The sequence below is a fragment of the Echeneis naucrates genome, chromosome 9, assembly GCF_900963305.1.
Source record: "Echeneis naucrates chromosome 9, fEcheNa1.1, whole genome shotgun sequence".
NCBI classification, from domain to species: Eukaryota; Metazoa; Chordata; class Actinopteri; order Carangiformes; family Echeneidae; genus Echeneis; species Echeneis naucrates.
Genome location: NC_042519.1, coordinates 20,284,994 through 20,298,142, shown reverse-complemented (window position 1 = coordinate 20,298,142; position 13,149 = coordinate 20,284,994). Strand labels below are relative to the sequence as shown.

Below are 13,149 nucleotides of genomic sequence, written 5' to 3'. Positions count from 1 at the left end.
CTTTCCTCCCTCATCTTCTGCCTCCTACCACAGATCAATATCATGCAGAGTGAGACAGTGCAGGATGTTGTCCTGCTGGAGCCTCGCTGGCTCTGCAGCAACGTCCTCGGCAAGCTGCTCTCAGTGGAGACACCCAAGGCCATCCACCACTACAGGGGGCGCTACAGGCTGGAGGAGGTTCAGGCTCTGGCTCCGGAGAGCGACGTGGACGAGCTGCTGCAGATTCTGGACGCTATGGACGTGTGTGCCCGTGACGTCACCAACCCGTCCATGGTGGATGTTCCCGCCCTCATCAAGACCAACGGCCTCCACCGCTCCTGGACAGAAGAGGAGGAGGAGGAGTCCCTCATCTATGGCGGGGTACGACTTGTCCCCGCTGAGCACCTTACCCCCTTCCCCTGCGGTCTGTTTCACAAGCTGCAGGTGAACCTGTGTCGCTGGAGCCACCAACAGAAGCCTGAGGAGGAGGGTGGGGAGGATACCGACGGAGATATCCACCTGTGGACCAACGGAGCCAAAGTCAGCCAGGGGGCGGTGGAGGCCATGATCCTGTTGGTCAACCACGGCCAGGGGGTGGAGATTCAGGTGCGTGGACACGACTCGGAGCGGGCAAAGTGCTACACCCTGTTGGACACCATCTGCAGTATCACAGAGAACCTGCTGGCCTCCACGCTGCCCGGACTCCTCACAGCCAAATACTACCTGAGTCCTCAGCAGCTGCGGGAGCACCACGCCCCCATCATGATCTACCAACCCAAAGATTTCTTCCGGGCCCAAGTCCAGCGGGAGACGTCTCTCACCAACACCATGGGAGGCTACCGGGAGAGCTTCAGCAGCATCCTGGCTTTTGGCTGCGCAGAAGTTTACCAGCAAGGAATTCTGGGAACAGACATCCACATATCAGACGTGCCCCTGTTAGCCCGCAGGAAGCTCTGCCGCATGCTGGACCCCCCTGATGCTCTGGGGAAAGACTGGTGCCTGCTGGCCATGAACCTCGGCCTCACAGACTTGGTGGCCAAACACAGCAATGGGACTTCAAACGGCACCCCAGACCCAGACTCCCAGCAGGCCGTGCAGCAGCCCAGCCCGACGGCGGCGTTGCTGCAGGAGTGGAGTGGGAGAGCAGACAGCACAGTTGGTGTTCTGATGGCCAAACTGAGGGAGCTCGGGCGTCGAGACGCCGCCGACTTCCTGCTCAAAGCTTCTCCTGTTTTCAGGATCAACATGGAGGCAGTGGGAGGGGCCGCCAACAGCTATCCCCCAACCTGCAACGGAGGCACGTCGTACAACTCCATCAGCTCCGTCATCTCCCGCTGAACCAAACAGGGTGGATTTTTTTGATGTGACATTTCCCTCAAACGGGACCGCAACAGACTCACGTGAATGAACAAGTGCAATCCCGAGTCCAGCTGCTCGCTCTTCAATCACTCCATTAAGTTGGCGTACAAACCAGATGCTGTGTTTGTGCTCTCCACACCTGTACAGCTGACCTTTCCCTCCACTATGAATGTTGTGAACGAACTGAACACCACGAGCTCCAAAGAGGAATCCTGTGCTTTTATTCTGTTCTAAATCTGTTGTGCTGCTTTTTTAATAATGCTCCTACTGTACTGTACGCCTAAGTCTCACTACTCTCACAGCTGACAGTCCGGCAGAAGGGAAAAGTTACATTTATAAGCTCTGCATGTTGGAACAGTTGTGGGTTAAAAAGATGGCAGCCTCGTGTTTGGACCTTTTTCTTTTTCCTTTTTTTTTTTTTTTTTTTCAAAATCTACCCTTCAGTGAAAACTGAGGACTTTGTCGTATCAGTGTAAATGAGGAGGCTGTCGTCTTTACTCACTCCACCTACAGCAATGACACACAATAAAATGTCCCTCCTCACCTTGCTGGTGAAACATTTGACCGTTCAGCTTAGTATTTAACAAATGAACAGCATTTATCTGAGTGCCTTTGTGGCCTTCTACCTCCCTGAAGAGCACAAATAGTCTTATAATGAAATCAGTAGATCTTTCTAACATTTGAAGAATTGTGCCTTGTTGACACGAGTAGTAAAATGAATTTCTATCAAGCAGAAAGAAAATTGTCATTAAAGAAAGAACACAAAAGATGAAAAATTATGCTTGGCTCATGTTACAAAGTTTTGAAATTTGACAACAAAACAAAAGCGGGACTGAAATCAGATCATTAGGCTTTCTGCTGCTTGATTTAACGTTTGGGATTCGATCCGGAGACGAGACACATTATTAACTTCAGTGTGGAGTCTGCGTGACGCTCTGTGGAAGCTGTAGAGTCAAAGGGAAACAACGTCGTTCAATTTAATCGGTGTATTTGTGGCTTTTTACTGCTGACCTTCTCGTAGTATTATCACTCTTTCCTCCTCAACAGGCTTTCTGCATCAGTGAGCAGAGAGACATCAACAGTCATTTTACCGTCACCACTTTTTACGCAGTGGCATCGACTGCTGCTTGTCTCAGTATCGCTCTCAGTGTCGGTTGGCCGCACCAGGCTTCACATCTTCTTTCACTTTGTCTTTTTATAAAGCAAAGCTGCGGCCTGCCTCCGTCAGCAAACGCAGCATAACGAAAGAAGGAGTGAAGTTTGTGCTGTTAGCTGGAATTGGCCAACAGCCGCTGATGACAGAAAAATCCTTAAAAAAAAAGACCTTGTGTTGGCTGGTATTTTCTAAAGTTTGTGACCCAGCGTGGACCCAAAAGATGCTTCTTCTCTTCAGCACGTATGTGTCGCTGCCTCCTATGAAGTTGTGGATGTAGAGGGTCTTTTTCAGGACTATGAACTCTGTGCCAGTATTTCCTGTCCAGTGTTGACATCTGAGCACAGATAAAATAAGACGGGACTTTAGAGACTGTTTCAAACATGTACTCCCCTCACACTTTTTGTCTCAGACTGAACTTGCCAACGACACAGCACGTGTGCTGCGATGTAAATACTCGAGGCCTGTGCATCCTCTCTTCTCCGATTAGTTTTCAGCTCACTTTATGTTTTTGTTTCAGGTTGACTTTTTTTTTTGTTTGTTTGTTTGTTTTTTTGCCCAAATGTGTTTATTACAAAAACAATGGAAAATGAATGTAGAACACAACCTCCCTAAGAATACGGTGAAAGCGATGATGTGTACAAAAACAGGACAAAGTGAAATGTCCCAAAACTGCTCGGAAACATTGTTTTATTTTATTTTTTCTTGTTGCTTTGGAGCTTTTGTTGAAGTTGTGTATAATCGTTGCCAATGTTGTGTGCCTGAAACGCGCTCATTCACTCCTCTGTCATGGCCTTGTACAGTACACAATCTGAGAGGTGACGTTTCACAAAGGGAAGACACAATATGAAATTTCTGTTTCTCTTGTTCCAAAAAAAAAAAAAAAAAAGAGGCACTTTTGTTTGTTTGGGCGGCGAATCGACATTATAATCAACTGTGTCTCTGCTTTGTTGCTTTGTTTTGTTTTTTTTTTTCCAGATGCTTCTGACTGCACGTCCAACTGAAACGCGTTGATTTAAAACAAAACATTTTTCTGCCTTTCTGTTGGACGAGGAAACGCACACTCGATGTCACAGTGATTTCTGCCCTCGGAGACTCCGATCCGACCGCCACATTGCACAAGTCTTTTCGTTGCTATTTATGTTACATTCTTTAAGCATGTCTTGGAATGCCATGTTCCTCGTACTTCTGACACTTTATAGTGTAAAACATTTTATAATAAATTCTTTACCTAATATAATCGTCCCTGTCCTACTTAAAGAGACACAACTCAACACAAATCTTTACTTCTGAAGATCAAAAACGTTGGCCAGCTGCCTCTGAACCCACAACCACACAGAGACCTTTTTCTTTTTTGTACGCAGGAAGGAATGAAAGTAGTCCTGTTGTTCTTTATTTGATAAGACAGATGGCAAAATATAAGAAAGTAGCAGTTCCTGTCCTGATTTATCAGTGATATGAGAGAGCAGAATAACAGTGAAAGGATTTTTTTTAGCAGGTTTATCGTGTTAAAGAAAATATAAAAACTGTATGTTGACTTCGCCGGGTTGGTCTGCTGGTCGATCCATTAAGTTTTAAAGGTTAACAAGCTGGTTTCTGAAGTTCATATGCACACACGATGACACCTGGATGTCGAACAGAAGCGTTCCATTTCTGTGTTTTTCTCTTTTTCTCATTTGATTCCTGAATATTCACAAAAAGTACAGAGGACGCACCAGGACGACACTTCTGGTGTTAACTTCATGACATTTTTAGGAACGACTGGTTTTACTGCCCTAAACAGGAAGTGCCCTGTTCCTCCATTACAAACCAAAAGCTGACATTTACACAACAGGTGCTGGGCAGAAACAAATCACTTCACTTATAGTCAAGAATCAGGCTCATTTTTGATGATGATCCCCATAAAGAAGGAAAAGCGACGCCGATGTCTTTAATGTGTTAATGTGGTCCGTGTCAGAATTTGGGAAATGACCTTGATTAGTTTTCTTCCTTCGTTAGTTCTTTGCTAACAGTGAAGGAGATGTGTGCTGAAACGTTACGTATGGACAGACTCTGGTCTTCCTGCCTGTCCTCTGCTGTTACTGACGCTCCTCTGGGCTCAGCTGCAGGGCCGTCCTCACTCCGCCTACACACTCACATGACTCTGACTGTCTCTCGGGTTTGTCTTAACTTGCCCCGACTGCTGACGGTGTCAACCTCCATTCAAAAATATTTGTTGAGAGGTGATTAATGGAGTTGTGACATTTGGACTCTGTGAAACTGAATTTATCTCGGTTGTTTTGCAGGAACAGCAGAAAATAAAAAAGTAGAGAGAGGAAAACTTGATTCAACAGCAACACTTAACTTCAAGTTCCTCCAGTTTTTCATTTTTAACGACTGTCTCACTACACACTACAACATAGATTCCCAACCTGTGGGCCGCCAAATCATTTCCAAAAAAGTTAGATTTTTGTGGGGGATCAAGAAGTGTGTGATTTTTATAATTATATAAAAATAAAAATATACAGATTAATGTTTTAAATGTTAAAAGTCAGTTATGTTTAAAAGGATATTCGGCATTATATGGCCTGTGTGTTTAAGGGGTCGAAGTTGAGCTGCCAACATTTTTGAGGCTTAAAAGTGGGCCCAGTGTTGGAAAAGGTCAGGAACCACTGCACTGCAACAGTAGTAGATACAAATAATAATATATTTACATCAGATTTACATCCTACTGCAACCTCAGCATAGTTTGTTTCTTAACAAACCAAATCAAGTGATGTTAAGATGTTACATCCTGCGAAGTGATGGAAGGGATTTGCCCACCGACTCCTCCTCAGCACTGTTACACTCACAAATGTTCACTTTATTACATGCTGAGCATTCCTTAGATATTTTCATTTGGTTTATCAGTCGTTTTAATTTTCTTTCTTTCATTGCGTTGCGTCGCAAAATATCATCTTATGGACAATTTGACTGGAGCTTTCGTATGAAATACGCGATCTTTGCCACTTAAAATCTCCTAAACTACATATTTACTCACATTTCTAGTAGAAAAGTTTATTCATGAATACGAGCTCTGCTGCCTCGCTGCACTGTTGGCGTGACTGCAGACCTTTCATGTTGTTGTATTATCAAAACAAACAGCTCCTGGATCAATAATGTTAACAAAATGCTCAGCTGAGGCTGTTACGTGGGAAAAAAAGAACAACAACAACATGTAAGAGTGATATTGACCGTGTGAGGATGTGTTGATCAGCTCAGGCCTGTTAACCTTTGACTGACAGATGGGAGGAGGAGCTGATAACCTCCCTCAGCTGTTGTGTTGACTGAACGGCGTCCTACTCTGAGGAACGTCCATTAAATGAAGCAGTAAGTGACACTGAGGCCTCACAGCAGCTCATCACAGCCAACCTGTTTCTCAAATTACACTCAGGTGCCAGGCGGAAATGATTCCACTCCTCAGACGCGCACAAAGCGGCTGAAACGAGTGTTCTGACGTTGCACTTTCTAAGGCCAGTGACCTTGGGAGACATTTAAAGGAGGAGTCGGCCATTTTGGGCGCTGACTCATATAAAGAAACACTAAAATATCTGCAAAGCTGTAGAAGTTAAAATGAGCTTCCCGTCAACAAATTACACATCTGCTGCCCCCAAACAGATGTAAGAATAATATTCAATAAATGAAATAAATCCTGCTTGAGCCTGTTTTTGATTGTGTTGTGCATATTTTGCCTGATAAAACTTATTTATGCACACATAAAAATGAAAAATACACAATTTTGTTATAACATACTTAAAGCCACACCTTAAAGTTTAAATGCTGAAATGTGAAAGAGAGAAATCATTCAAGTGTAAAGGATATGCATGATAAATACAAATTTGAATACAAACTAAAAGAAGAAAACAAAACACAATAAATAAACAGCGAAAGTGATACTTGAAAACACAAAAATGTACACGTTTTGTTACGTAACTGAGGGCAGCACTTTGTTTTTGGACTCTTCTAAAAGATGGATTTGGTAACTTACCAGCTTTGCATGTCTGTACAGAAAGTTCTCAGTCAATCATTGTCATGTGTCGCTCTCCTTGAGCAACACACTGCAGTCACACATCAGCTGCTGAGGATGCAGTCTGCTTTCTGCAAAGGCAAGAAAGCCACTTATATTTAGGCCTGATGTAACTTCTGACACCGTTAGCTGAACCAAAAATGTCGAGGAAACAGGAAATTAAAGACCTTCATGCATCCTGCACGTGACAATGTAAAGATGTGATTCATTCACATTAACAGATTGTAAATGACTTTGCTCTTTCATCTTCATCCTAAACAGATCATTCGTTCATTTTCTGGTGAAAACTGAGCTTCACTCTTATGCAACAGAGACACTAATGTTTCGGTCTGGGGAGGTAAAAAATGGCAAAATAATGAGGTCAATGTCTGGACTTTAGTCTGATTGATGACGATGATTCTCTCTGCTGCACTCAAGTAAAAAACAAAAACAAAAACTAAATGTACTCTGTTGCAAAAATGGATTCTTGTTTTATTTGTTTTATTGTAAATCATAATAATGAATTATTATTAACTGTAGCTATTCAATAAGAAGAAATTAAATTAATCGTAGCTATTCCGTAAAGGTGAAAATGTTTTCCTCTGAAATGTATTCAGTTAAAACAACACTAAGGATCTCAGGTCAAGGACTTGTTTACACTCTAAAGTTGGCGTCAGACGTGATTATCAAAAAATAATAAATCTTCCAAACACCACATGTAAATCTGCCTGTTCAGAGGCACACAGTCTTATCAATCACATGAGCATTGACCCTGAATAACTCAGACTTTGTGCCTTCCTGGAAGTGTTGCTGTGAGACATACTCCTGGTGTGCCACAGCTCTGACAGCGGAAACCTCGGCCATCACTATTACAGGTCTTATCTGTCGCCTGTGGAGATCACCGTGTGGTAAGCTCAGTTGTTATTTGGCTGTTAAAGTCTAACACATAATCAGCTCTAAAGATAATACATGAAAACCAATCTGTGAACGATTCAGCTTGCTGTCAAATCAAAGCGCTCTTCTGAGGTTTTGACTTCTATTTCCGTTTTTGAGAAGAGGGCAGTGAAGGTGGTGTGTTTGGAGCTTTCCTCTCCCCGTCCCTCTCTGCAGTTAAACCTAAAACTAATATTATTCAATCATAAACTTCAGCACGATGACTTCAGCTTTATGGACAACACTGTAAACACACAGAACAGGACTTAATGTTTCACTGCAACTCCACGCCACTTACGTTAATGCAGATGTACTTAAGTACGTATTAAGTATTAAGATTAAAAAGGTCAAAGAAACCACCAAGGGGGCACAGCGGAAACCTTTCTTGTGTCTAGAGACTCATTTTTAACCTTTAAAATATTTGCATTTATCCACAGTTTTGTAAGACAATCAGATTTTAATAAAATAAAATAAAACTAAAACTAAAGTTTGTTGTCTGACTTGAAAGCATTTGAATTTTTTTTTTTTTTTTACATGCATTTGAATGTCGGGCATTAGAGTTTTTAGGTGATGGTTTTATTGGGGGGCTAAAAATGTCCCGGGGCCCCAACGGGCCTCAGACCGGCCCTGTTGGCCTCCACCTAATATTGACGACCTGTTTCCATTCACAGTAAAACAAAAGGACATATCTGCTCCAAATCAATATCCAACAATTTATCTTTTTGTTTGTTTGTAATTGTTCTGATTTGTGGACACAGATCGATAACAATGAGACCTGAGCGGCGGTAAATCGCCGTGAATGCCTATGAGAGGATGGTTAACGCGATAAAAGCTACATCAGCCATTAAAGCGACACAGTTTGGCTGTTTTTTGCTGCACAAAACAAACACAAAACGAATAAAACAACAACAACAACGCGGATTTCAGCGCCATCGCACAAGGAGCCCGATCACGTGCGTACGCGATGTCGTCATATTTTGTGGGGGCGGGGCGTCGCCGGGAGTAAACAAGGAGCGGACCAATGAGAGGGCTCGCTGCGCCGTGACGTGGCGTCCATTCAGCCTTTATAAAGTGTGTGTGATGCGGCCGACGAGTGGATTTTCTGCTCCGACCTCCGAAAACATCGTCAGATTACAGTAAGTTTTAAAACATCTCCTGAGTTTCTGAGCCGTCGGTGTCCTCTTAACTAACCCTGACCTCCGGAGGGACCGGATACAGCAAAAAAAAAAAGAGGAAAAAAAAAAGATGGATGTTTGAGTTTATTCAGGAATGACAAAAAAAAAAAAAAAACAACAAACATCCCAGCGTCCGTTTTAAAAATGTTCATTTGAGGTGACGTTCGCAGGTTTTTTTTGGGTTTTCGGTGTAAAATAAATGTAATTTCGTGCTTCTCCAGCCGTGTCTGGCCTCTTGTTGCCTTCGGCAGCCTTTGTCGTCGCGTTAGCCGAGCAGCCGTCTGCTACTTTAACTGTTTGTCCTTTTTCACACCGACAGAAAAATCCGCTAGCTGTGGTTTTAATTTCGTTTTCCTGGATGGAGTTTCGGTGTCCAGGCCCTTTCCTTCCTCCACCCCCCCCCCACCACCACCACCACCTTTCCCCTCACTGGATCCCGTGACTGAGCACTAAAACAAAACCGGGATCGGTTCGTTTGTTGGGATCAGGCCAAGTTTCCAGGCAAACGGCCTTCAGACGATCTCAGCCGATATTCGATCGATCGGTGATCGGTCGATCATCGATCCGTTTGTGTGCTTCGGGAATGCGGATTCCCAATTCCGGAGTGAATCCGACAGAACAGGCTGTTCTTCGGCCTTTTGCAGGATTAACATCCGGATGATGAGACATTTTTACTGGTAAACAACCATGACTCATCTTTTTTGCCTGTAAAATAAATAAAAGACGGATAAACCTTTCTTAGGAAAAGTCTTAATCATCCTCAGAGCTGCAGACCTCCATCAATGAGTGCCCTAACTTTGAGATTAGATTAGTTTTTAGATTCAACTTTATTGTCATTACACATGTAGAAGTACAAAGCAGGTTTGGCTTCTAACCAGAAGTGGAAAGAACACACATGAATTCAGAATACGATATCTGTAATGTGTTCTAACTTGTTGTTTTCCAGCAGGACGCCATAATGCTGCCTCTCGCCGTGCTGGCTGTGTGTTTGTGTCTGAGCCCGGTCCTCTCGGCTCCAGCTCTGGACGCTCAGCTGAATGAGCACTGGGACCTGTGGAAGAGCTGGCACAGTAAAAAGTACCACGAGGTGATGCTTTTTTTTTTTTTTTTTCCCCCTGCAAACTGCTGATACCTGTGGGAAGGAAAGACGGGCTGAACTGATTGTTTTCTGCAGAAAGAGGAGGGCTGGAGGAGGATGATATGGGAGAAGAACTTGAAGAAGATTGAGCTGCACAACCTGGAGCACTCTTTGGGCAAACACTCCTACCGTCTGGGCATGAACCACTTTGGAGACATGGTGAGGCTGCACAAACGGCCAAATGGGGCCCTTAATGACCCGGATTTAATGCCCTGCATGTCATGTCGAGACAATAAGAGCAGATGGATGATACAGTGAGACAATAATATACAAGAGTAAAAGTACAAGTGGCTGCAATTCAGGAAAAATAAGACGTTTGAGTAAAAGTGTGGCATGGTTTTTGAGGCAATCAGTAACTATTGCCCGCTAACCCTGTTTACGATTCCTAAGAACTGAGGTTAGACCAACAGTTGGGGCCAAAACACACAAACTCCGGCTGCTCGTTGCTCTTCTCTCTTCATCTTTTCCTGCTGGTTACCAAACAGTCACCTACTTCACTTTTCCTCTCCACAGACTCAGGAGGAGTTCAGGCAGATCATGAACGGCTACAAGCGCAAAACGGAGAGAAAGTTCAAGGGGTCCCTGTTCATGGAGCCCAACTTCCTGGAGGCCCCTCGTGCTGTGGACTGGAGGGAAAAGGGCTACGTCACTCCCGTGAAGGACCAGGTAACCATCTGTCCTCTGTTGTGTCCTCTGTAGCGTCCGCTGTCACCGAACCTGATTATGGGCTGTTTAGTGGTGTTTGTTGTTGGAGGGATCCAGATGTTAAAGGACCCGTAATGTTCATTTAAAAGCAACATTTGCATTAAGGACATTCAGGAAGGCGTGGCCTAATGTGTCCGCTGTGAAGAAATGTGGTAAACACGATGATGTAAAGTGCAGCTATTGATGTTTGTGCTGTCTTTTTTTTTTTCTCTCCTTTGGTTTTTCCATCAGAGCAATTGGGTCAAATTGTCCACCAAAGTAAATGTTTGGCCCGAACAGTCAGATAAGATGGCCACTTGTAGGTTGTTTTCATTATCTGTGCTACACACACACACACACACACACTCCCCCCACCCTGCAGCATACATTAGCACTCAGTAAGATGAAACCAGTCTGACTGGCTCCCTGTAAAGCAGGCCAAGGCCGAGCATAACCTATACACCTATATATAACCTATACATTAGGTGGAGCTTTTTACGTCTGCTCCCAGACGTGATGTTGTACAGTTATTTCTAACAGATTAGACTTTTCTAAGCGTGAGCTCGGCTCTACATTGTCGGTCTGAACAAAGGTAAAAAAAATTCACTTTATCAAATGGAGATTTATTAAAAAAAAAAAAAATCCTCATTGCTGATAGACACAACCAACTTTGTCCTGAGTGACGTTTCGGTTTATTCTAAAAGAGTTGCAGTAGATTTTATTCTGAAGTCCTTCATCTTAATGTATCCACCCCTCCCCAGGGTCAGTGTGGCTCCTGCTGGGCCTTTAGCACCACCGGAGCTCTGGAGGGTCAGGAGTTCAGGAAAACTGGGAAACTGGTGTCTCTGAGCGAGCAGAACCTGGTGGAGTGTTCTGGACCTGAGGGCAACGAGGGCTGCAACGGCGGTCTGATGGACCAGGCCTTCCAGTACGTCAAGGACAACCAGGGCCTGGACTCTGAGGACTCCTACCCGTACCTGGGAACAGTACGTACCTCGTCGACGAGTCCGCGGGGAACGACAATCGGCGTACGTGTTGGTGCTGTAACATCTTCTCCATCATCTTGTCTCCTTGCAGGACGACACGCCGTGTCACTACGACCCCAAGTACAGCGCTGCCAACGACACCGGCTTCGTCGACATCCCCAGCGGGAAGGAGCACGCTCTGATGAAGGCCGTGGCCGCCGTGGGACCCGTGTCAGTGGCCATCGATGCCGGTCACGAGTCTTTCCAGTTCTACCAATCAGGTCAGTTCATGGTTTTTTTCTGAAAGTGCTCTCGATGAGAGAATCCTGGTGTTGCACTGGTCAGGTGCTCAGATAAACAATCGCCCTGGATTTCTCGGCCGAGTGTGCGAAGATGCTGACTGGATGTTTTGTTTTTTGTTTTTTTTAAAGGGATTTACTACGAGAAGGAATGCAGCAGCGAGGAGCTGGACCACGGCGTGCTGGTGGTGGGTTACGGCTTCGAGGGTGAAGATGTTGACGGGAAGAAATACTGGATCGTCAAGAACAGGTCGGTCACAACACATTTGCAATTGAAATGTTGCGTTTAAGTTTTAGTTCTGTGTGTTTCTCTGAAGCTCAAAAGGAATTAGATACTAAAATGTACAGAGGCTTTTTAGAGCTCAAGCTGGAGTGAAAATGAAGCTGTTGGTTTGTTGTTGGTGTGTATGTGGGTTTTTGTTTTTTTGTTTTAAATATACATTTAAGTCATTCATGCATAATTCAACCACATGATCTGTCATGCTCGCTTTTCTTTTAACTGATCTTTTTACACAACGTTCCATACGAGGTCATTGAATAAACATAACCAGCGCTTCTGTTTCTGGCTCCTCTTCGGTGCTCTAAAACTACAGCTGCAGTTTGATTCTAAGAAAATCAGCTCAGAGCCATTTTCCTGATCTTTGCTTGCCTCCTTGCAGCTGGAGTGAAAAGTGGGGAGACAAAGGCTACATCTACATGGCCAAAGACAGGAAGAACCACTGTGGAATAGCGACGGCAGCCAGCTATCCTCTGGTGTAATGTTTTGCACAGCTCCACTTTGTAGCACCATAGTGTTCATATTGCAATAGTGTGACTGGAGACGAAGGAGGAGGCTTCAGTTGAGGCGACGTGTCGTCAGATTCTGAGACGATTTTAAGAGGAGAAACACTGATTTTTGTTTTTAGGGAAATGGCGCCGTTGTGCTTCGGCCGGTTTTATGCCACTTTATTTTATCTGAAGAGATTTTAGTTTAGTGTTTTATTCTTTGTAAATATGTGGCTGCTCCTCAGTGAGTGATTGTAAACACTTGCTTCGGCCATTGTAAATGTGTTTTGTTTTTTTTTTTCTACCTTTTACTGTGATCTATTAAAGTTGTAAAACACTACTTTGGCGTTGGGCCTTTTATTAGTTTACTTTAACTCCATGTACAGATTTGGATTCTCAGAGCTCTGAATGAGGCCTCAGTCACGGTAATCTGTCACAAAGTCATATGACCTCCATGAAGAAGAAAAAAGTGTCGCACTCTGACGGATCTTATCAGATTGGTTCTTGCAACAATGATGTTGATTCATGAGGAAGTGGAGGTTGAGCTTCCGACATACGTACCACCATAAAGGTGACCTCATAAACCCGGTCTCTGATTTAACTTGGCCGCAGCTTTAATCCCTCCTAGTTTTTGTTCCTGCTTGTACTAAAAGGTTTGAGTTGGTGATTGTAAAA

At 44.1% G+C, this 13,149-nt stretch overlaps 2 protein-coding genes across 4 annotated transcripts in view; both read left to right on the top strand.

The window, feature by feature from the left end:
* dapk1 (death-associated protein kinase 1) overlaps positions 1-3,404 on the top strand; it is a 64,347-nt gene extending 60,943 nt beyond the window's left edge. For both annotated transcript variants that reach the window (XM_029510661.1, XM_029510659.1), the window contains one exon: positions 34-3,404. In XM_029510661.1, the coding sequence (XP_029366521.1) occupies positions 34-1,317 (1,284 nt within the window). In that variant the 3' untranslated portion in view covers positions 1,318-3,404. The remainder of the gene's footprint in view (positions 1-33) is intronic.
* Positions 3,405-8,493: 5,089 nt separating this feature from the next.
* Positions 8,494-12,795, top strand: ctsla (cathepsin La). Of its 2 annotated transcripts, none has more exons than XM_029510067.1 (8): positions 8,494-8,584; positions 9,573-9,710; positions 9,798-9,920; positions 10,275-10,427; positions 11,207-11,431; positions 11,523-11,691; positions 11,842-11,959; positions 12,369-12,795. In XM_029510067.1, exons 2-8 carry the CDS (start codon positions 9,582-9,584, stop codon positions 12,466-12,468), a joined length of 1,017 nt encoding a protein of 338 aa, XP_029365927.1. In that variant the 5' UTR covers positions 8,494-8,584; positions 9,573-9,581; the 3' UTR covers positions 12,469-12,795. The 2 variants fall into 2 exon arrangements, with proteins under 2 accessions (XP_029365927.1, XP_029365926.1); XM_029510066.1 differs by having other exon boundaries at positions 8,495-8,584; positions 9,570-9,710; positions 12,369-12,794.
* The last annotated feature ends 354 nt before the right edge of the window (positions 12,796-13,149 follow it).